General features: G+C 38.5%; 1 protein-coding gene across 1 annotated transcript; it reads right to left on the bottom strand.

The window, feature by feature from the left end:
• Nucleotides 1-1,930: 1,930 nt before the first annotated feature.
• tp53inp1 (tumor protein p53 inducible nuclear protein 1) lies at nucleotides 1,931-23,739 on the bottom strand. The gene is given in 5 exon segments (XM_041793084.1): nucleotides 1,931-9,376; nucleotides 9,693-10,212; nucleotides 15,501-15,674; nucleotides 15,677-15,880; nucleotides 23,536-23,739. Coding segments are annotated over 4 exon segments (966 nt in total). The 5' UTR covers nucleotides 15,726-15,880; nucleotides 23,536-23,739; the 3' UTR covers nucleotides 1,931-9,153.
• Nucleotides 23,740-25,163: the final 1,424 nt, after the last annotated feature.

Raw genomic sequence — 25,163 nt, 5'->3', positions numbered from 1 at the left:
TAGGTGGACTGGGATAAAAAAAAAAAGATTTAAACTGGCAACAATGGAATAACTGGTTTAAATGGGTAAAAAGGGATGCAAAAAGTGGTTAATAGTGGCAATAATGAGGCAACAATAGGCAGAAAGTGGCAAGAATTGGTTTAGAAGTGACAAAAACAGGCAGAAAAAAGTGGTGGAAAGGGTATAAAATTGAAATAAATGGGTTTAAAGTGTCAAAAATATGCTAAAATTGGCAAAAATTTGTGTTGAAAGGTAATGAAAAGGGTTTAAATTTGGTAAAATTGGTGTAAAATGGCAACAGTGTAATTTTAAATATGTTCATAGCTTTTTTAAGGCGTCTGGTGACCCCCTCTCAGTGTCTCGTGACAACGTGCAACGTACAAAGTACATGAAATTGTTTTTGCAGTTTCATTCAGTGCTCAAGCAGTTTCTCATTAAATATTGAAACTGCTCTGGGATATGTGCTGTTTTTTAGTCTGTTAGTTTTGGTTCTTTTTGACCTGAACCATCCTCCTGAGGGTAGTAGTTGGAAAAGGTGATGTTGTGGGTGGGGTGAGTCCTTCAGGATGCCCAGGGCCTTCCTGTGGCAGTGGGACCTGAACAGCTCCTCTAAGGAGAGGAGAGCACAGCCAGTGATGATCCTCTGGAGAGCTGGCTTCTCCTGAGGGTTGTATGCATTTGTTGTATGTATTGGTTATTTATATATTTATAATAGAGCTGGGCAATTACTCAAATATTAGATTAAATCGCAATATGGCATGCTGTAATTTTCAAATCGCAAACAGTGCAATATTTCTTTAACCAGAAAAGTTTAAAAATATCAGTTTGATACAATCTTTTTTTCTTTTTTTATGCTTTATACCAGGGTTACTAAACCCTGCTCAACCAAAGAGCAAAAATGTTGAAAAATACCTTTGCAAGAGCCACAAAGTGGTGAAAAGTGGCAAAAACAGCTTGAAGTAGCAATAACAATAAGTTAAACGTGGCAAAATGCTCAAAAGGCAACAAAAATGGGTGAAAAAGGGGCAAAAATGGGAAGGAAAAGGGTCAGAAAGCGGCAAAAATGGGTGAGAAGTGACAAAAAAATGAGTTACAGTTGGCTTAAAATGGTCCAAAAGTGGAAAAACTGTGGCAAATAAATGAGTGAAAAGTGACTAAAATGGGCAAAAAGCAGTCAAGAGTGACAAAAATGGACAAAAAACCCCAGAAAGAATTGGTATTTAATGGCATAAGGTAGATGAAATGGGTGAAAAGTGAGGAAAGAATGGTGAAAAAGGGCAAAAATTGGATAAGAGTGGCAAAAAGGAGTGGCTAAAATGGGCAAAAACTAGAAAAAAGTGGTATTTAAGGGCATAAGGTAGATGAAATGGGTGAAAAGTGGGGAAAGAATGGTGAAAAAAGGCAAAAATGGGATAAAAGTGGCAAAATAGGCAAAAAAAGCCTTCAAATCTTCAAGTGCCCTTTTAAATTTTTGAATAAAATGAGAAATGATTATTCCCTTCAATAAAGCAATTGATACCAAATTTGCTATATGAGCCAAAATTGCAGTAAGATATTTTTTTCTAAATTTAGCCCTAGTTTATTTTGTCTTATATTGTTCTTGTTATAATATAGAGTGATTTCTTGCTTACATTTGTTGAACAGAAAAAATTAGGAACCTGAATAATCACATATTAAAAAATTTGTCTTATATTGTTCTTGTTATAATATAGAGTGATTTCTTGCTTACATTTGTTGAACAGAAAAAATTAGGAACCTGAATAATCACATATTAAATCACAATATTGCAGGAAAAAATTGCAATTAGATTATTTCTGTAAATCGTTCAGCCCTCATTTATAATTTATTATACATTTGCATATAACATAATATGTGCATATGTTGTTTGTTGTTGTATGCATTGGTTCATGCTGAGGTATAAAAGTGTTGAAAAACTAAAGGCAGGAGATTTGTGTATGAAAACATTTATTATAGGCTAATAAGAGATCACATGTATTAACTAATACAGTTTGAAAACAGATGACCCCAATTTCAATTAGCTTTTTTGACATCAGAACAGAGTGAATTGATCCAAACATCCAAAAATACAAAGAAGGAGACCAGTTATGCCGATAAATAAAACCCTAACAGTTCCTACACCTTTTTTGTCTTTTTGGCAAAGTGCTGTATTATTCCAGTAAACTACACAACAAAACAAAAGAAATAAAAGCAAAACATAAACGTCTAACACTTGGTGAAAAATAAAAATGCCACAAAATATTCTTCACACTGTTATTTCAAAAATAAAGAGAAAAGAGGTGTTGCTACATCATTCTGTCTGGTTTGTTGAGTCATTATAAAATCTGTACATGGGCTGAGGGGGGCGACTTCCTCCGAGTGGTGCATAGTTGGTTTCTGACGTCTGTTTCTGGGTTTTATTACGTCCACTCAGAACGTAAGAAAAAGGGAGTTCAAGTTCTTCATTGATGCATTGTCATTATAAACATTTCAACCTGGAAGGCACGTGATCCACAAATTTCAAGGCATTGAACAAAAACATTAAAAATCCCTGTTAGTTTGATGACGGAGAGATGAACTGAGCACACAAAGTGGAAAATACAAAGGCTCCCGACAGCAGGAGGAGGCGGATTATCAGCATCCATCTCCTCCAATCCCTTCTGTCTTTAAGTTTGCCTTTTTTTAAAAACATCGTAGTAACACAAAAGTCCACCATAGCAGAAAGAGAGAGAGACATTCGAGCAATAAAGAAAAGCTTAAATAGACCAGAGAGAACCACTCGACTATCTATCATATACGATTATTTACAGTGAGTTGTACAGAAACCTAACAAACGTTTGTTAGTGCTTTCTTAACAATAACGCTACGATCCACAGATAAAAACTGAAGAATCAGGAACCACACTGCAAAAAAAGATTGATAAAAATCACTGTTGTGATTTTAGACTGCAAGTCATTTTCTAAATGAATGAGTTTGCCTTTAAATTGAATTTTAAAGGAGGCTGAACCTGCTTATTGGAGTATTTCTAGAAGAAAAACAAAGATGTGACAGTGCAGCCTTTCCCGTTAAGTAGGACTCAAAAAAATCTGCTTTAAGTGGGTATTTCAGCAGAGAGTGGCAGGATTTACACAAAAAAGTACTTGTGAGTTTTGTGATTTTGTATATGGAAGCCCATCACTGCCAAAGAAAAAAAAATTAAAGTCTACAAAGTTTAATCTGTAAAGCTACTATGGGACACACAATAAGGAAAACATGTGATTTTAGCACCAATTTCCATCAGATTTTGGCTTGATATCTCTAAAAATCAAAAGCTTATGTTTCTAGCAGAGCAGCACATCTGTTACTCAATTAATCGCTAAATATCAGCATTAAGGGTTTTTTCATTTTAAACATGAATGCTAAGTGGACGATTGAAACCTGTTAATTTCAGTTTCTTTTAACCACATTTAAACTTGTTACTGCTCTTTGTGCTTTCATAGTGAAATAGGAAGCAATCTGTCTGCGAGTATGGCTGGTTTAGGACTGTGGTAACTGTTTCTGATGCAGCAGGGACGCTTTTGTTAGAATATTTGATCAGGAGAAAACAGCAGAGCTTCTAATGGGGAGTGAAATCACTCTGCAGGATGTTTTTGTCATTAATTGGTGGTCTAGTGTAGTTGTTCCCAGCCTTTTTTCCCTTGGAGCCTCCCTACTAGTGTCTAAGAGAAGCCTAGCCCAAACCGAACAATGACAAAAAAGTGAAACTCTGGGGTCAAAGATAGGGATGCACAATATTATTGGTCTGATATCGGTATCGGCAGATATTAGCTTAAAAAGGCAAATATCGGTATCGGCAGATATCAAAATTTCTGCCGATATTTACATCCCATATTTTGTCTGTGTATTTCAGCATTTATCGACTGTAAGTTTTGTCCATATATGCTGATAAATTAGTGGAATTTTTGGCTGAACTAACAGACCTATGCCAGTATAGGTCTATTTCTTTATTTATCCTCATTCTTTAAACTTTAAAGTGTTTTTAAGGACTAAAGTTTGTTTTCTTGGTCATCCTCAAACCTCAGGACTGAAATTTCTTGTCCGAAGAGCATATTTGAATATCGGTATTGGCTATAATGAATCTGTAAATATCGGCATATCGGAAATTGGAAAATATCCAATATCTTGCATCCCTAGTCAAAGATCAATGAGCCAAAATGCCCGTTTCTGATGCAGGTGCTTTTATTGTGAAATGCTGCTTGAGCTGCATGGTGTTACGTACTTCCTGAGCTCCACTAGAATGAAACAAATGATTATTTGCAGATTTGAAGCAATCTGTGGGTCTATGGATGTTTTTTTTTTTTGGTTATGGGGACACATATTCAGGTCGCCAAAAAAAAAAAAACATTTATGAGAGTCTTATCACAAATGTTAAGCAAATCTATTTATGACAAGTTTGGAGCAGGTAAGTCCATGCACCTTCTAAGATCTTTGGCAGATGAGTAGATTGTGGCTGCTGTGTTTGTCGGATCCTGAATCTCCTATAACATTCTTGTGATGTCTGGCATAAGCTACACTTAAGCAGAGCTGTTGGTTACATCATGAAAAAAAGGGGGAAGCATGCTGACAGCTGTGCAGACGATCTGACTTTCAACAGGTTAAAACATGAACTCTAGCATTTATGAGCAGAAGTCAGGGGTTAACTGTTGTTGGATTAATGTCTCGATCACATTTATCATTAAGGGATTTGTGCTTTTATTGTGCCTGCCTTTGCTTGAGTTTATATCTGATTATTGTGCAGAAGCACAATACCTGAAAAACTGCCACATTTAAAGCCGTTTTCCAGATGTGTTTATTTTTCCCTACTTCTCACTCCTCCTGTGATATTCCTGACATTTTATTTGTTTTCCTGTTTTCTGGGCAGATATGAGCTTCCATATACTCAGCCACTTTCTAATAGATTGATAGGTTTTCTGCAGTGTGGCAGCTCGGCTCAGGCTCCACGTTCCCGACAGCGGACACTCAAAACTGTCCGCCGTATCGGAGCACCGAGGCCGAGAGCATTAAACAAACACTTTTAAAGATAAACAAGAGCAAAAAAATAAAGAACATCAGTTATATTAAAGTAGTAATAGGTTAAAGATTGTTGCTACTTTTTTGGTTTAAATATTTTAACAGTTTAGCAAAAATGTAACTAAAGTTAACATGGAAAATAAGAGTTAAAAAGCATACATTTCTTAAAATATGTTAGCAAACGAAATATCAACAACAATAAAAAGACCAACAGTTTCTCTCCACCAAGATGGATTTCCAACAGTCGAGTTCATTTCACAGTCCAAAATAAAATAAAGAGTGGATTATTTCTCACAAACATTTTCACAAAGGGGGGGAAAGCTCGCAGGGACAGAGCTGGAAAAGTCCGAGCACGCACAAAGAATCATCAGCCGTCAAGTAAATCTGCATTTTCCTAGAAGAGTAAAGGTGATTGGTTGTGACCCTGAGAAGTGGACTGCAGATTCATTTAAGAACAAACAAAATAATAATTATAATAATAATAAAAAGAAAAAATCTTTTTCCGTTTTCTTTTTTCCACCGTCGTCACGCTAACACAACTCTACAACCATGCAACAGAACGCACACTAACAGAACCAAACATACCTAAGCAAGAAACCATCGACGCATACGGTTATACCGACTTCATACTGATATGTAATCTGTTTTTTTCTTTTCAAAAAATATTTTGGAAGTTTTTTTTAAATACATTTTGTTTTACATTACTATTCATCTCAAAGCTACCGTTAAAACAAGGCTTTTAGTGATATTTAACCCAGTAATTTTTACAATCTTTTTTTCTTTTTTTATGCTTTTAAGAAAAATAATGTGAAAAGTACTGAATTATAAAGTCAGAGGCAGGTTCAGGCAGCGGAGCAGGATGAAAAAAACGATTTCTATGAACAGGGTGACATCCTAAGGCAGGACAGTGGAGGATAAGCCACATTTAAACCATAATAAACTGGAAAATTGTCCGTTTACAGTCAAATCTCAAACAAAATAAGATCAGAATCTTTCTGCAAGTGTAATCAACAATCTCAAAGAAATGTGAGAAAATAAAGACAAAGCAGCTACGGTTCAGGTTTATGTCTGGACCAGAATCTAGTCTGGATTAAGTGCCAAAGGCTGGATACACACTAGACATTTTAAGGCCAGATTTTGGCCCAGTTTTCCTCCAAATGTGGCTCAATATAAAGCTGGCCACTCATGATTATATGTCCAAATTATACTCAAGTTTGTTAACCGTGCAAAGCCGATGCAGTCTAGACTTCATGTCTGTTATCTTGCAAAGCTTCAAGCCGATTTGCTAAGAATGGCTGGACCAATCAGCATCATTTAAGGAGAAAGAGGCGTGGCTATGGCCATGTTTAGTTTAAGCAACTGAGAGCCTGTAAACAATGGTGGCCATTGAAAAGATTAGCAGCTATAGCAACAGTCTGATCAGAACTGGACTTATCTATGTTGAAAGAGCAGAGAACCACACTGGAAGCTTTTCTTAGTTGAAAGATGTTTGAGCTTTTCTCTAGATCAGCTTCAGTGGATTTTAATTTAGCTGAGTCCACTGACAGTGAACAATGATAACAACAAGGCTATGCACCAAGGTTATCATAGTTAAATAAAACCAACTAAATTACAAACTAAAATGTAAAAATCATTTCAGTTAACTGAAACTAAATAAAAACCAAGCTTTCCAAAAAAAAAAAAAAAAAAAACCCGATAACTAACTAAAACTGTATTGTGTGCTTAAAAAAACAACTAAAATGAAAAAGAATTAGACAAAATCTCCTTAGTTTTACTCTTTGACACTAGCATAGTGACTGGCATGAAAACCCAAGCCTGGAGAGTAAAATCACCTGATTTGATTGAAGATAAATTTATACAATGGTAATTTTAGGTCTTGAGTGGTATACATACATTAAAATTGAATACAAGCCTTTTTGGGTTTGCCCCTGGCAGGTATCCCACATTGCCGAAAAACTGAAACTAACACTAAAACTAATAAAACTAAACTAAAATGAGGCATTTTTGCAAAATAAAAACTAAACAAAACTAACAAACCGCCTGTAAGAACTAATAAACACTAAACTGAAGTTTAATACAAAAGGTCAAAACTAAATAAAAATCAAAACTAATGAAAAATCCAAAACTATTATAACCTTGCTATGCATGTCTACAACGTCATATGTGTGGCTGCTCTGACAGGCCTGTGATGAATTTGACAGAAAAGTTGTCCAGTCACCCTTAGAGATTTTTTTCGTTGAAAGGTTCTGTCTGGGGTTGCACACATGGACGGTGAATGTATCCCATGCCAGTTTATCTGCTGTTTCAGGTTAATAACTGTGGTGTCAATGTGATTATTCTGCAGCTCCTGATGGACTCAGAGCCTCCCTGATGTTGAATTGTAAGAAACGAACGGGTTTGATATTAAGGATTTAAGATCAGGCTGCCTCTGATGAAACCCCATCAGTCTTAGCTGATGAAAATAGGCAACAGCGGGCATCACCAACCAGATGTTGCATGCTTTTCAAGCCTAAAACATGGCAGTGACTAGTAGCACCTGCGCCTTCATCTCAGCCAGCTGACTGCATCTTTCAGCCTCCATATTTGTTTTTCTGGCTGTTGATCATCGAAGTTTCTGTGAGATCTAGCATGTTTATTTAGAGGATTACCATGTTAAAAACTGGTCCTTATATCTTTGGTTTTCTGTTTTAAAATCAGTTAAGACGTAAGTATTGTCTAGTGTGTAGCCAGCCTGACTTTTGCATTAGTAGATCCTTCAGTTCCACAGGAGAATTGTAAATCCAGCAAGTTCTCGCCTGGGTAGTGTTTTCAAATATTAAGATTAAAAACATTTGTGTCTAAGTGTGAAAGGATGTGGAGTCAACATGCAGAAACAAACAAAATCTCTGCAAGAAATAACTAAAACATGAATAAAAAAGTTTAAATAGTTTATATTAAAGGCGTACTGCAGAGGTTCATTATTGCACTGACACTGATAAATTCAAAAAGGACGGTTGATACTGAGGCAGAGAATTCCTATGTTTTAGCCCCTTAAGTGGGACAAAAGTCAACTAACATTTCCCATAATGCATTACAGTAAAATCTTCCAATCACAGCCTCTTGGGTTGTGACACAGGCTCTCTGTTTAAACAAATACTAAGAATCCTGATGACATCACAATGACCTCATCAGGAAGCTGAGCCAAAAACAACATCATGTACTTGTTTGCACACTCAAGGTGCACAAATAAACACACAGACTTTGACAGGTTGACTCAATAAATGTTGATCTACTGCTGAAAAGCATTCTGGGAAATATAGGCCTTAACATTAAGACAAGGAAAGAGTTTAAACTTCCTATAAAAGACGACCCTAAATATGAGATTGTTGAATAAAAGAGTGTCTGATTTTACGTCTCAGCTACAGTTTCGAAACTACATGACTCCACTCTTGGCAACTTCTTGAGCAACTATGTAAGGCAACCACCACAACTCTCCTGCACTGATTAAATGGCACTGTTGTGCTGCTGCACTGTTCATGTTCAAGTGATTTAGGATCTGAAATGTCTCCTGATTTCATGCCAAGTTGCTCAGAAAGCTGCCAGACGTTGCTGTGACATCATCCCACAACGCGCCGAACCTGCCACTGAATAAAGTGACCTACAGCATTGATTCTACACATTAAGATGTCCATAAAGAAGAAGAAGAAGAAGAAGAAGAAGAAGAAGAAGAAGAAAGAGGAGGAGGAGAAGAGGACATAACCATGATGACTCTTCTGCTCTGTGATTGGACACAAAGTGGTCCAGCAGAGAAGGGATAAAACGGGGATAAAAAGAGGAGGATGACCTTTTCTTTCCTCATCCCTTCTTCTCAGCATCAAGTTGGAGGATGATCGAGGAGGAAGAGGAGGGAAGCTTCTCTTCCACTGGCCATTTGGCTGACAAAAAGGTTAGCCATTTTCCCTATTTTCACCGTCCAATCAGATTGAAGAACAGATCGGGGGTGCGACTGATGGCTGTTGCTGGTGTTGATTACTTGAAGAAGAAAAGAGCTGAGGTGTGAGGGTCAGTGTTAGTCTTCCGTACTGCTCAGAGGATGATGATGGTGATGATGGAGATGAAGGTGATGCCTCAGAAGTTGAGGTGTCTCTGGCTGGGCTGGTGCAGGTGCACGGTGCCGGTCTTCGGGGGGCGCAGCAGGTTGTGGCGTCTCAGGGCGTTGCGGGACAACGGTTGGGTGCGTTGGGTGGTGTTACCGGCACGTGGCTGCAGGAGGCCGGGGCGGGTGGAGAGGGCTGCGGCGTAGCAGGCGGAGTGGAGGCTGGAGCGCCGCTGGACGACAGCCACATCAGGCCTGTAGGAGGCGACAAAGACAGAAACGGGGAGATGGTTTATGAAGCCATCAAATTCAAAATTAGCTAATATTTTTCTTGAAATGCTATAATGTCTCAGTTTCAGCGGCTGATATGTTGTTTATGTTCTATTGTGAATAGAATATGAAGTCTAGACACAGCGTCTGTGTTTATCTTACAGTCACTGATGGTTTCATTCCTCTAGGCTGTCTTATAAAATAGAAAAGGTTCCAGTAATGTTCAGTACCGCTGAGTATAATCAAGTAAAGTAGTATCATTTTAAAGTGAGAGGAGTGTAGAAAACTTAAATAACCATACCTGTGACGTGGCCCGTCCAGACTGCGCCTGCCCTTCTCCTTTCCCCCTGTGACCGTCTGGGCAGGGTTCATGTTTCCAGGTAGCAGACCCAGCTCCAGGTCTAGGGAGCGTGGCAGGGAGTCCAGAGTAAGTCTTGGGGGGCTGTGGTGGGCATAGACGGACATGCTGGGGTGCTCGATCAGCAGGTTCTCCAGGGGGCTGGTCTCCAGGAGGATGGGTTTGCTGCCCCGGCCGGTGAAGCAGGGAGGGGGCGTGACGAACCAGCTCTCCTCCAGGGAGCAGGCGTCCAGACGGAGGAACCCGCTCTCCTCTTCATCCTCATCGTCCTCCTCCTCCACCCCGCCATCTGGGTCGGTGTCGGCCGTGGAGTTGAGGGAGGTGCAGGAGGCATAGCGGATGGGGGGGCTGGCCATGGGGGAGGGGATCATCACCAGGTCTTCGTCGTCATCATCCTCCTCTTCGTCAGGACCAGCAGTGGAGCGAGAGAGGCCATCACCACATTGAGCAGAACAGGCTTCAGCTAAAAGAGGGAGAACAAATCAAATTAGCAGTTTGAATAGAAGAACTTTAGAAGTTACAATTCTGAAAAGTTAAAAATGACATATGAATTATTTTGGGGATTTTTATCCTTAAAGGTCGTAATTTGAGGATATCCAAAATACTGCATCAGACTTTGGAGGATTTGCAAGAGATGAACATACATTTTTTTTTTTTTTTTAAATGACAGGGAAGCAACTTTGAAGACATCAGATTTGCCGTTGAGAATTTTTAGACAGTTTTATACAGCTATTTTTGTCTTTTTCCTTATTTGAAATTTGGTTGCACTAGCCCTTTAATTCTGGGACGTTTCAATTCCAGGTCCTCTTCATGCAGCTGCTGTTCTGCAGTGTTTCATAAAGGTGTAAGTGGCTCTTCCACCAGTAGAGGGCACTGTGCCTTGTCTGTGCAGCAGCGGCAGTGTCTCTCTCAGATGTAAACAATCATTTAGTTGATGCTGAGCAGCCAGAGAGCTGCAGAGCTGACAGCTCAGCATCACATGTTCCAGTGAAACCGCAGCCTGCACGCATGTTTGTGTTAGCACGCTGCTAAAGCCTCCTCACCCTGACAGAGCTGTTTAATCTGCACACAAACACCTGATCCTTCAGCTCTGTGTTCCCTCTGTGTGAAGCTGCAGAAACAACCGCTTCCCGTTTTTTAAATTCAAACTCATAAATCAGCCGTTACAGTAGACGTGCCAACATCCTGCTCTGCTCCACATCCAACACGGCTGTTTATAAAAACGGGAGGTGGGTCAGGCTCAGTTGTTTTGATCCGACATCAGCATCTAATGATTCACTGAGACACAGGAAGTTATGAGGTGGAGCAGCAACTCGATCTCAGGCTGGCAGACTGCAAACTAAAAATAACTCAGTGTCAGACGTCTCTGTTTGATTTCGGTTCTGTTTAAGGGCCGGATGATTTTATCCAGCAGAGCTTAGGGAGCCAAGTCAGTTTAATTTAGCTTCACAATCTCTGCAGCATGCAGCCCGCTCTATCCTTAGACACAGTTTACAAAAAGAAAACTTTAAAAAGCATTTAAATCAGTTAAAAGGCTTATATAAAATAAATCTTTGAAGGATAATGCAGGATGGTCCTAATTTCCTCTTTTCACACCATCACTGTGAACAAACATGATCTCTACAGTACTTCCAGTCATAAGAGACTGGTGTTAGATGAATGCATCTAAAAATTGTCTTGAGCACTCTGCACAAATGCATAAAATGCTGCAACTTTCCCTAATCCTCAGGGTTGCAGACAAGCCATAAACATTTATGCCTGGGGGGAAGATGAAGCAACTGATAAGACAGAATTTTAGGTCTCTCTAGATTGACTGCATTTTGCAACCAAATACTGCTCCTGCTGCTCATATAAGTGCCAAAAACTCTACAGATTGCACTTTTAGCTGCTGCAGGAGAATGTTAACAAACTTGAGGACCTTATCCCCATCATCAGCTGATCCCCTCTGACCCCGCTGCTCTCACTGTTTACTGTATTCATGTAACTCTCGTTTTTCCCCCCTCTGGCATGTGAGCGAGTGTTTGGAGCTCATCTCCACACGTGGCATCAACACCGTCCTCCTCAGTGGAGTTCACAGAGGAATCCTTGTTTACCCACAACAGGCCAGAGAGGCTGCTGACTCAGCGCCCGCCAGCTGATCTGCAAACCTTATCCCTCAGCCTAAAGACGACCCGTCGGCAACTGAACTCTTCCTGCAGAGGCTGCTGCAAACCGAGGAGTTCAGGTATCAGCGGCACAACAGGTCTGCACAGCGGGGGACAGCACTGTTGTTAAGCGGCGTTTGGGATGATTTGGCAGGCGCTGCGTTGGGTTAATGAGGTCGCCGTGGATTATGAGCGAACCAGCTGACCTTCCACACAACTCTCCTCTGTGAAACACCCAGGCTCAAAGTCTGCAGGGCTTCAGTGCACATAAACAGATGATTTCACCTGCTACTGATTAAAATCTACAACATGCAAGTTGATATTTTCAAACATTCAACTTTGTTTTACATGTACTGAAGCACACTTGCATTTTATGGCACTAAATTTTGCTTCTACTATGTAATCTGCATGAAATCAGTGCTTACAAATCACTTTACTAAATGACCCCCAAGCTTTGTGACATACCAAAACACCAACATGTGTGCAGCTCCGTTTATGCTGCACGGCCTGCCTTCATGTTAACACCCCAGCAGCTGGTGAGCACGCTCATAAATTTTGCGCTGCAAGTGGAAGTCTGCAGGACAAACATAGCGTGCAGATGGAGAAATCTGATCTTTGAGGCTGAGTTTCATTACAGATATTTTCATTTTAGTCAATATGATGCATCATTTCCAAAATAAAACCTTTCAATCATTTATAGTAGGGATGCATGATATTATCGTCCGAATATCGGTATCGGCAGATATCAAAATTTTTGCCGATATTTACATCCGATATTTTGGCCGTGCATATCAGCATATGTCAACTGTAAAATTTGGCCATATAAACTAATAAATTAGTGGAGTTTTAGGCTGAACCAACAGACCTGTATGTTGAGATCTTTTTCTTTATTCATTCTCATTCTTTAAACCTTAAAGTGTGTTTTAAGAAAATAAAGTTTGTTTCTTTTTTCATCCTCAAACCTGAAATTGTGTTCAAAGGACTGAATTTTTAGTTATGTAAAACATATTTAAATATCAGCATCGATATGGGTATCGGCTGAAATGAATCTATAAATATCGGCATAACGGCAAAAATTCAATATCGTGCACACCTAATTTAGCCCTGAAGAAGACCAGTTTGGTCAAGACATGTTGGCTTTTTAATGATTTGGCCATTACAATAAAGGCTTTTTAAAATTTCCTTCCTTATTTGCACTTTTTTGTGTTTCTCCCCTTTTTTGGGCAGCCCTACCCCCCCCCCATTTTCCAAAAGCATCCAATTTTGGTTTACTATTGAAGCACCTTAGTCAAGTAGCGCTCGATTGTTTTGCATTACAAGGATGGTGGCTCGCTTTAGTTTCATTAGCTTTAGCTTAAGCTAGCATAGCTACACATGCAACATAAGCATATATAACTAACTTAGCTTTGGCGACACAAGCTTTAGCAAATGCAGCTACATAGAAAACATAGCTATGTAGCTGCTTTGTGGGTTTATCTTTTGCTATATTAGCTACATAGCTTTGTTAGCTATCTTAGCTATGTTTGCTGCCTTAGAATGTTTTCATGGAGGACGAGCTCAGACCGTTTACTTGGCTTTATTCAGTGTTTTGTAGTTCAGTTTTGCAGGTCCGCTTTTTAACTTTCTGGTATCCCGAGCCTCACCCTAACCATAAAAGGAAGGTTAATCTGATTTTATTTTGAAAGTTTCAGCTTGTTTTTCTGTTCTGAAAAAGGTGTTTTCTTAGCTAAACAGTCCTCTCATTAATGCTAATACTTCCTCTCATGTTTGACCACAAAAAAAACATCAGAGTTTGTACAACAAGGCACTTTGGGTGTTTTTTCATTTTGCTGTTTTGTACCCCGCTCTGGTGTGATTGCCCCCCCACCCCTATGAGGAGGGGGTACCAAAATGAAGCACTGAAATCTGTGTTCTGTTTTGATCCGATCAGATAGGGATGCACGATATTGGATATTTGCTGATATCCAACATCCAGTATTTCCAAAAAATTGTTGCTGATACTGATGTCGATAAATGCTCCTGATTTTAGTATCTCCTGTGCTAATAGAGACTGAGTCAAGCAGAGCTGACATTTTTACAATAAAGGCCGATATACAGTGACTTATAGGCCAGTAAAGTGGCTGTAAGTATCAGCAGAAATGTTAGTCTGCCTGCTCACACAGAGCTCAGCAGGATTGGTCTGTACCTCCACCAGAAACACAACCCAGCATCCAGGTGTCTGAGTGTGCCCATACAAGTCCTCCAGCTCCTCCAGCGTCTATTTTTACCTCCTCTGGTGCTTTTGTTTGACCTCGTCTCCCACCCACAGGCTTAAAGTGGGCCAGCAGGCCTCTGTCTCTCCCCCCTCCCACCTGAAATATTCACACGCCTGTGGAATCGGAGACGGGTCAAGTCGAGTCAGGACCGGCCGCGGGTGAACGCAGGGACAAACCAGATCACTGCCGAGCCTCGGTTCGAGCAACCTGGAGTCGGAGCGGCGTGTCAGGTTTCTGTGTACAGTGAGTGTCTTGTTGAACTTGTCGTGTCTGTTTTGACGGGGGTCTTTTTTTGGATCACAGACTGCCCTGGAAACTTGGCCCCATGTTCATCAGCCATTAAAAGAGTCTAAAGTTATACAGTATGAATTTCTGACCTGCAGCATGTTGGTTTATGTTCTGCCTCTACAGTTTGACTAAAGCAGGGGTACATACTGCAGGATAATCTGGCAATTTTACATCAGATTCTTCAATCTGATCAAAGTCAACAAAGGCCAGATGTGCTGATGGTTCTAAATATTATCTTGACAGATTTCCCTCTAGGTTTGAGATGTCTTATGAGAGATTTTATCCTACCAAATCTGCTAAGAAGCAGGGCTGAGTGATTGAAGAAAAAAAGCAGCCAGAACCTTTCACCAATAGAAACATTTTGAGCATCAGAAGATCCAGCAGAGACTGCTGAGCAGCTAGAATCCTACATCAGACAAGAATGAGACAACATTCCTCTCCTAAACCTCCATCAACTGGTCTCCTGGCTTCCCAGGCACTGTTGTTAAAAGAAGGGGGAATGCAATCCAACACCGCTTCAGAATAAAACAAGCTAGTATTGGTTCAAACATATGGTTTAGTCTGGATGTAAATGTGCACCTTTCCTTTAAAAATAGCTTGTATTTTAATCATGGAGTTGTCCAAAATAAAAACATCTGCAGTTCATGGATTCCCCATGAGCAGCAGACCTGTTGTCTCTGAACAAACCGGATAATAACCGTCAAAGTCTGTGTTTATTTTCAGTGCTGAGAGCGTTTACAGGGCTGATTTCTGAGGGTTCATTTGTGGTTACGAGTTTCAGCCTGCAGCAGGTTGTGTGCAGACGGAGTAAAGCCTTTAAATTAAAGCATTTTTGAGTGATTAAGGGGCTGCATGTTTACCTCCTAAAGCCGCTCTCTTTATGAGTTTTAGGACTCTGAGTGAGGAGGAGGATCTATTTAGAGGAGCAGAGCTGAAACTAAAAATAGCTTTATTATTTTTCCAGCCACATAGCCTTTTTTTAACCTACTTTACTTTGCCTTAGTATCACATATATGACTATTTTTAACTCAGGGGAGTCTGTATCTCATTCTCATGGTACCTACCCAGGTAGTTGACCAGGATCCAGTCTTCGTCCTCCTCCTCTTCCTCCTTCCTGTCTCCTGGCCGGTTTCCTCGGCTCAGCTCCTCCACGTCGTCCCCGAACAGAGCGCTGGCGAACCTCTGGAACATCCTTGGACCTCCTGCGGGGGCCTGAGGCGGAGGGAGGGGCTGAGGGGGGCGCGTGGCTCGGGGCGACGGCGGGGAGGCGTGGTGCTCACTTTGGTCATCAGCTGCGGGGTTCACGGCAGGGAGAAGGCTCCGGAAAGGTGCTAAAGTGCATCAATAAGGTGTGGTCATGGATCATCTGAGGGCCAGCAGACGCAGGCTGAACATCGCTCAGTGTTGGGGTGGATTCAGAGAGTGCAAAAGTACAAAACAGGCCCTGAGAGGAGGAAACACAGAGAGGTTTCAGCACATTTTCATGAGGTTTAAATCCTCTGAGATATGCTTCAAAGAGCGATACACATTTTAACTTCCATAATTATTGATATTATTGATTTTTTTTTGTATTTTAGTGGTGTGAAGTAGGAGTGCAATCTAAACTGAACTTTTGATGCAGCATAAACATCCACTCTTGATTCACAATGTTATTCTAGTATGGTTTTTGAAGCTTTACAAAGAGCTGAGATAATAGTTTATATGGTTTGGAGAAAATTTTAATTGTTTCACTTAAATTTTCTGACTTAGAACTGTTGTTTTTCTCTATTTTACTTTTACATATAAGCAATATTTTCAAATTTTGAGGTTAAAGAGTAACATATAATAATTATACCTTTATTCATAAAAAATGACACTGTTAATGCTACTGCTGCCAATGCTAACATCCAAGTCAAATGCAGAAAGCGCCCTCTATTGGTTGAAAAACAGTCCTAATATGCATATTTTTGTGAAACTGTTTTAGATGTTCTATATTCTTATTCTTAACTGTGGTCTTCATACCTCTTTTCAATTTAGTCTTATAGCAAAGATGTAAAATCCTTGCTTTTTCTGTGTTTTTGATTTTGAGATGCATAAATTTAAAGTTGGTCAATATTGTGCAGCCAAGCTGCCTTAAACTAGAACTACTGTCTGGCAGTTGAATGCAAACTGAACCACCAGACAGTAATGACCAATGGCAGGACAATGAAAGTACAATGTTGGCTGATGAAGAAGGACTGGGGTGTTTTCTGTGTGATAGATGTTAGAATGCAGAGCTGACCATTAGGACTAAAGACCTTCACCTTTGACCTATGAGCACCAAAATCTAATCAGTTCATCCTTAGTTTAGGGTGAACATTTGTGTAAAGTTTGTTGACAATCTGTCAAAGTGTTCTTGAGATGTTGTGTTCACAAGAACGTCCCGGGGGACAGAAAAAACAGGACAGACAACCTAAAAACATAATAATGCTCCTAGCTTTACATACAGGCAAAAACATCAAAACACGATGTCCTTGATATCACCTGGTAAAGTTTTTATTGTAAATTCATGTTGTTCATGGGGAGTTAATGTCGCGCACAAATCTTAAAAGTGAAACCACGCAGGAATGTCTTACACTTCCAGTACCGTTCCACAAGAGGGCGACTCTAGTCATTTTAGAAACAAGTCTGTAGGGAACATTACCCTTCTTTTCTGGATTATTCTTTAAGTTTACGTTCTTTCTGAACAGTTTCTGCTCTCAATCTCTTTTTTCAAGTCTTAATTAGAACCAAATGATGTTTTTAGTGAATTATGATCCCATTTAAGCTCATCTGTGCTCTATGCCAGATATGCAGTTCTTTATATCAGTGGTTCTCAATGTTGGGGTCGGGACCCCATTAGGTGTCATGAAACACTGAGAGGGGGTCTCCAGATGGCTTTAAAAAAACAAGGAATATTTCTTAATTTACACTGTTGCCACTTTACACCAATTTTGCCAGATTTAAACCCGTTGTCATCACTTTTTCCCCACCAGTTTTGCGAATCTTAACACATTTTTGTCCTAAAACCAATTTTTTGTCCGTTTTAAACCCTTTCCATTATTTTTTTCTGCCCGTTTTTGCCACTTCTAAACCAAATCTTGCCACTCTCTGACTACCGTTGCCTCTGTTGACACATAACTACCACTATTAACCCCTCTTTACTACTTTTTACACCGCATTTCACAATTTCATATGCCCATTTTGCCAGTTTAACCTATTTCTGCCTCAACTAACCCTTTTTTGCTGGTTTATATCAATATGTCATCCCATTTCACCAAATTTCCACCTATTTTTGCTACTTTAACTCCATTTCAGCCACTTTTTTTTGATCCCCTTTTACCTCTTAATATGCCGGTTTTGGCCACTTTTACCCATTTTTTGGTTATTTTTTTGCCACTTTTTGGCTATTTTTGGCACTTCTGACCCATTTCTGCTACTTTTAAACTCCAATTTCACCACCTTTCCCAGCATTTTTCGCCATTATAAACCCATTTGAGCTATTTATTTTTTAAGAGGGCTACTTACTACTCAAACAAATAAAAAAGATAATTGTTTCTTTGAAAGAGTGGTTATGATGCAGGTTGAATATAAAATACCACAGCTTAACTTTACAATGGACCATGATTTTCCTGGCCCCCAGTCTGGCTGGGCCATTTCCCCCTAATTAGCAGTCTTGTCTGCACATGACTATTCTTGGATGTTCATGTCTGTGTTCAGCCACCTTCAGGTACTGTGGGGGTCCCTGGTCTCTGACACCTTTATTTTGGGGGTCACGGGCTGAAAAGGTTGAGAACCTCTGCTTTATATAGTACTTTCTGCATTCATTTTGACTGCATTGGTGCCCTGCTTCATGCCTGTCAGGCTACACGCATCCTCTGATTGGTGGAAAAAAAATAGGGCACCCTGCATTAATGACTTGGGGATTAAAAACCCAACAGAGTATACATACATGTTTCAATGATTATTCACTCAAATCTGTAATTTGAAACCAGTCGGTTGCATTTTTAGCCATTTAGATTACCTAAAAAAAATTGACTTTATATATTATAAATCAGATTTGAGATTGTTTTACATAAGCGTTAAGCTTCCTTTTTCCAAAGCATTTGTTGGCTTCCATTCTTGGAGAAATGATGGCAATTTACTGGAGTTTTTCTGGAGGCTCATAGAGACAAAATGTTGCAATACCACGTGAAAATCTGGGTGCATTGTTAAGCACGGTGGCCAAAAATCAAGACAGACTAGCAAAACACCGCAAAAAAGAATGATGTGGAAAATTGTTAAGTCTTTGAAGGCAGATTGTGTAAGTTGGTTGCCAACTGTAAACTTACAAAACAGTAAGAACTAAACATCAGTTAACCGACAGCGAATTCAAGTGGAGGTCTGTGGGAGACTGCGCCCTCTAGTGGATGCATTTTTAAGGCTACATCCCAACATGAAGGATGCTTAAGAATACATGATTAACACAAGCATATTCATGTAGCTTTTTGAGTACAAACAGATCATAAAAAGGCAGAATTCGCCACCACAGCAACCTGAAAATGGCTCTTTGAACATTTCATTGTAAATAAACTACCCCATCTAACTTTCCCGTCTCTGAAAAGATCACTTTTATGGCTGTTTTTGGTCAACTTCACCACTTAACATCACCGTCTGGTACCTACTAAATGCTCATAAGCTAATCTCTAAAACAGCAGCTACATTAACCCCACAGACCCTTTAACTCACACATCTCCAGGCTCAGTTCATGAGCTTATCCGAGGCTGTAAATTGAGGCAGTATTTATTTCCTGTCAGGCCTGATGGAGGCGAGCAGCAGCTGCTCTTTCCTCATTTATCGAGCTGATGCAGGCGAGCAGAGAGGCGCTGCCCCGTCTCTGTTTGATTCAACAGTAAATAAAGAGATGTGCTGTGTTCGGGGGATTCATACACACAGCTGGCTGGCAGCCGGTCCGATGCTCTGAGAACAGTCTTTCATGCGAGTGAAAGTAGCAGTGGACAGAGAGAAATGATCGGTGTCTGCCTGCAGCTGCTGTATAAAAAGGATGGGAGGCTACTTTTGGCACAATAAACCAGGATTAGAGCCAAGTGTGCAATGACCCGACTCAAGCTGAAACTCCACTGTGCCCTCATTTTTGCTTTTCAGGTTACATACACTCTGACTGGTGGAAAAACACCCTACAGACACAACTCAGGGATTAAAAACCCATTAGGCTGCATGTTTACAATGCTTGATTCAAATCTATACACTATATTTATCTCATAATAGAATTTTCTGTCACATGATGTAGCTTTAAACCTCATAATTATAGCTTTCTATCATGTTATTGAGTTATTATCTCATAATTATGGCTCATTATCTCAGGTACTGAACTTTTCATACATAATTATGAATATTTTCCCATTATTATGACTTTCTAACTCATAATTATATTCAACTAACTTAAAATATCAACTTTATTACCTCACAATGATTACTTTTACCTCTGAGATGGAACTTTCATACATAAATTTAATTCATAAGCTCATTATTTCATCTTTTCAATCATACAATTACAAACTTATGTCTCCTTAATAACATATTTCTGTATAATTTTGAATTGTGTCCTATAATTTCAAATTTTAATCTCATAATTTTAATGTTTTGGCATATAATTATTATTCTGTCTCATTTATTTGACCTTTAAGTTAAAATATTTGACATACGTCATGATATTTGATTTTTTTGTCTCATTATTTAAACTTACTATTTCATAAAACTGACTTTAATTGACACAATGATGAATTTTGATCTCATGAACTGAACTCTTCATAAATTATTTCACTTTTGTCCATCAAATTTGAATCTTTATCTGTTATTTATAACCTAGTTGTCATGAAAGTGACCTTTTAACTCATAGATATGATATTTCCATTAATAATGTAAACTATTTACATTTATTATCTCACTTTTTATCTCCCAATTTCCATTTTCTAATTCACAGTTTAACTTTCTAGTAATAAGTTTGCCTTTTATCTTCTATAATTTCTCTTTGTTATCTCATAATTACAGCTCTAATTTTTTTTTTTTTTAAGCTATGCTTATTTATATCTTTTCTTTATCTTGCACCCGTTAGCTTTAGGTTTAAAACAGCGGTGTCAAACTCAGTCTCAGCGGGGGCCGGATTCTGGATTCAGGACTAACCTGAGGGCCTAACAGGGTCCCCTTTTTAACCATAAACTGTCAACCTCATTTCACCAGTAATAAAATAAAAAAAATAAAATAAAATAAAAAAAAAATAGCACTGATAAATGAATTTCACATTTAAAAAGTTAAACAGATAACAATCCGAGAAAAGTAAAATTATTAGTTCAAAAAGGTCAAAACATGAAATTGAAACTAAAAAATAATGCTTTTTAAAGGCAAATATATTAAAAAGAAAGACAAAAACACAAGTTTAACAGGTCAAAATATGAAATAAAATGTATAAGCATGAAGTCAAAAAGTCAAAATATGATTCAAATTTTAAATTGTGAGTCTAAAAAGTCAAACTATGGGATTAAGAAGTCAAAGTCTGAAGTTAAAAATATGAGATAAAATGCAAAATAATTGGTTAAAAAGGTGAAAATATCAGTAAAAAAAATAGAATTATGAATCTTAAAGCTCAAAATATTATATGAGAAGTCAAAATTATGAGTTGAAATGCTCAAAGTATGAAATTAAAAGTCAAAATCCTAAGTTTGAGTCCTAGTTGTGAGATGCCTAAATGAAAATGTGAAATTGAAACACAAATTAATTTATTATTCTTATCTAAATATTTTTACTCCTTACGGTTTGACACCCGTGGCTTAAATAAATTTTATTTTCTTTTTTTAAATCCAAATCAGGATGAATTTCGACGATAATGATTTGATGGAAGTAATACGTCGGATTTTTTCAACCACACTTGAAAGCATCAGCAGTGAAAGACGACCTTATTCGTAACGGCTTCGATGCGTTCAAATGCCACACTCGGCTCGTATTTCTCCGTTTCCTTACATTAAACGTGTGAATACATACAAATCGCCATTGTTTTGAACAACAAACGCCCTGCCGTGTTTGGTAAACATCGAGCAGCTGTGAAGGAGAGACGGGCAGTGAAAGGTTTTAACTGAAACTGACACATCGACAACAACAGCAGCAGCAGGCTGATAATCTGCTCCACCTGCTGTTCCTCCGCCACCCTCAGCTTCCCTATCAGGACATTTCAGGGATAAATATGGAAGTCTTCGGTTTATCAGAATCACCCCCAAACACAAAGGAGAGGCTGCTTTATGGGCGGTTAAAGGGGTCAACGAGTCATGGTTGATGAACGACACCGCAATCTTTACATCTGTTACATCACACCGCATTATTAATTCATCCAAGTGTGAATAAACACGCTTCAATACATGTGAGCTACATACGGGGCTAGAAATACTTTCATTCAACGTATGAACTAGCTCCAACACGGGCTGGTGTTAGCCTGCAGAAGGAGTCAAACAAACATGAGCTTATTTGCATCGATTATATATGAAAATAGACCCGGTGTATACAAAGTAAGGTCAGGTAAAGACGTAACTAATCTTAAAAAGACTAAACTGACCTGCAAAGGCAACACTCTCTATCAGCTGTGTAGTGTAGATAATCAGCTCTAACCTAGATAATTTATGTTAAAAAAGTAAAAATCTCACCAATTTCCCACAAACTGCACATCAAATATGGGAATATGATGCTACCGGGATTGAAAACCTTCCAAAAACAAAGATGGACGACATTAAATGATACAAAAACAGGACCTGAAGGTGAAGTCGTGGTATTTTTTACAATCATAACACCTCAAAGTTGAGGTTTTCTTCTGTTGCAGGTGACGTATTCATGTTGCTTGTTTTGTCAGTCCAACGGTCAGCAACTTGAAACAACAATGGCTATTTGACGAATAGTCGTTAAGAAAACGCTAAATTCTGCGCATTTGTAAGATTTTTACTTGAAAAGTTATCAAATATTTCAGTGTTTTAATCTAACTGTGATCTCAGATGTGTAGTAGATAATTCGGCTAACTATTGGAGTTCTTAAATGATTCAGGAATCTACTTGTGGGGCTGAAAAGATAATTTAGTCCAATACTAAAGTGGAGCAGCTGCCTGTGCAGAAAGGAGAGGGACTGCAATCTAAATCAGTCCCAAACATTAAGACTTTAAATTATACAAAAACAAGGGTTAAAGGTAGATTAGCTGATTGTTGGATTATAAACAAGTGGGTGATGGGCACTCTCTATGCAAACTGGGGTCAAAATGATGGCTGCCGTCATTATAATGATCTGCAAGTTGTTTGTTATCGATTAATCAATCGTTCGTTTAGATTATAAACTGACAAATCAGAAGTTCATGGAGCACCAGGTGACGTATTTAGGTTGCCTGTTTTATTCATACAACGCCCAAACAATAAGAAACTTAGAATTTAAAAAGAGGACGGAAAAGTGGCGAATACTCGTTAAGAAAATTGTGAATTCTGTGAATTTTTGACATTTTTATTAATCAGATTACGTTTTAGAACACTGGTTTTCAATTGATATGGACAAAGATGGCCTAACAGAGAATTCGGCACATATTTTAGCACTTGTATGATTCAGCAGAAAGTTCATGGGACACAAAAGCCAAACAGGTCCAATAATAAAGTGGAGCAGCAGCAGCAGCCGCCTGTGCGATGGTTACAAAAGGGAAAGGGGAGGGACTGTAATTCTACACCGACAGGGCAGGTCTGCAGAGCCTGTCTTAACATTTATCCACTGAAATATGTTCACAAAATAGTTTCTGGAATATTCCATCGATTTCTTCTGATGGAGTTCAGAAAAAAGTCAAGTTTAGCCGAGTGAATACGGCTAACGCTAGCATAAACGTTTAAGCTAGATTAAGCTGATACTGCAGAGGAAAGCCGGATAAAAAGCACCATAAACGGTCAAAACCGCGATGTAACCTGCTAGTATCTGTGTGTTTCTGACAGTAGGGAGTGTATCTGCTTTAGTATGAGTGATAAAGCGTTTAGCATTATAAATAAGTGGATTTAAAGGCGTTAACGGTCACCGAGAAGAAAACAAAGAACTCACCTGCGGCTCAGACAGAGGATGTAAACGCTTCAAATAGAGATTAAAATCCTTTAAAAACTGAGGTAGACGTGTTACTTTTCGAAAAATAGAAAAACTTGCGCTTTCTTCTCGGAAGAAATAAAATATAAAAAAGGTTAATTTAAGGACTGTACATCGGGAGTCACAGTTTTTTCTTTGCTTCAGTCCGTTTCCTCTTCAGACTGCTCCTTCTTTTGTTGTTGTTGTGGAGCTCCAACAGCTGATCGCTGTGACGTCGCAGAGAGCAGCCTATTAGAGGGGACGGACCTAGAAGAGCTCAGCCAATCAGGGAGCGCGTTACATGCTGTCACTAACCAACATGACTCCAGGCCTGCCCCTTGTTCTCCGGAGAAGGGCATGACTGGGCAAAGCGCAGAGGCTTTGGGAGGGAGGGACACACAGCAGCGGGGTTAAATGCAGATTTTTTTCCCCTAAAAAACAGACCGATTACATAAGAAGGCCTACATCCGGGTCATAGGCAGGGTTTCCTGTTTTCTGAGCATTCACACGCCTTCTAAATTTAAGTGGAACAGCTGTAAAGTTTGCATGAGTCATAAACTGTACACGGCAAAATATAAACAAAAAGCAGAGAGATAACTAAAACATCTGACTTTTATTTCAATCACTATAAAACATGTAAACATGAGCAAATGATTGAACCTGTGTTATGTAATAATGAACAGATGATGAAAACAAAAGAATACCAGCACTCAAGGGAAAAAACAAATGTTAGGTAGATTTAGGTGATAATTAAAGACTTTTCCTCTTCATCGTCAAACATCTGACATCTCCAAAACTGGCTCATTTCTTGTTTTAATGAAAATAAAAAATGCAGGAAAACTCCTGCTGCTGCTGTCAGAGTTTTACAAAAGAGTTGCCAACTCACCAGTGTTTTGCCAGTCATCTTAAAGGTTATTTTTCACTACTAATGAACTTTAAAATACGGTGGCCCTGAAAGGCTAACAGGATTTATATTTCAAAAGTGCAAAATAAATTTCACGAAACACAAAAAATATTTCACAAAACAAAAATATTTCACAAAAAAATCATAAAACACAAAAATAGTTTACAAAAATATTTCACAAAACATGAATATATTTCACAAAACAAAAAATATTTCACAAAACACAAATATATTTTCACAAAACACAAAAATATTTCATAAAACAAAAATATATATTTCACAAAACAAAAAATAGTTTACAAAACACAAAAATATTTTCAAAAACAAAAATATTTCACAAAAAAGTTGTAAAAAATAGTTTACTAAACAGAAATATTTCACAAAACAAACATATTTCACAAAACACAAATATATTTTCACAAAACACAAAAATATTTCACAAAACATGAATATATTTCACAAACACAAAAATAGTTCACAAAACAAACATATTTCACAAAACACAAATATATTTCACAAAACAAAAAATATTTCACAAAACATGAATATATTTTCACAAAACACAAAAATATTTCACAAAACATGAATATATTTCACAAACACAAAAATAGTTCACAAAACAAACATATTTCACAAAACAAATATATTTCACAAAACACAAAAATATTTCACAAAATACAAATATATTTTCACAAAACTCAAAAAT

Source organism: Cheilinus undulatus, linkage group 8 (assembly GCF_018320785.1).
Source record: "Cheilinus undulatus linkage group 8, ASM1832078v1, whole genome shotgun sequence".
Classification (NCBI taxonomy): Eukaryota; Metazoa; Chordata; class Actinopteri; order Labriformes; family Labridae; genus Cheilinus; species Cheilinus undulatus.
Note: the sequence above shows the minus strand (reverse complement) of the source record. Positions and strands in the feature narration are given on the sequence as shown.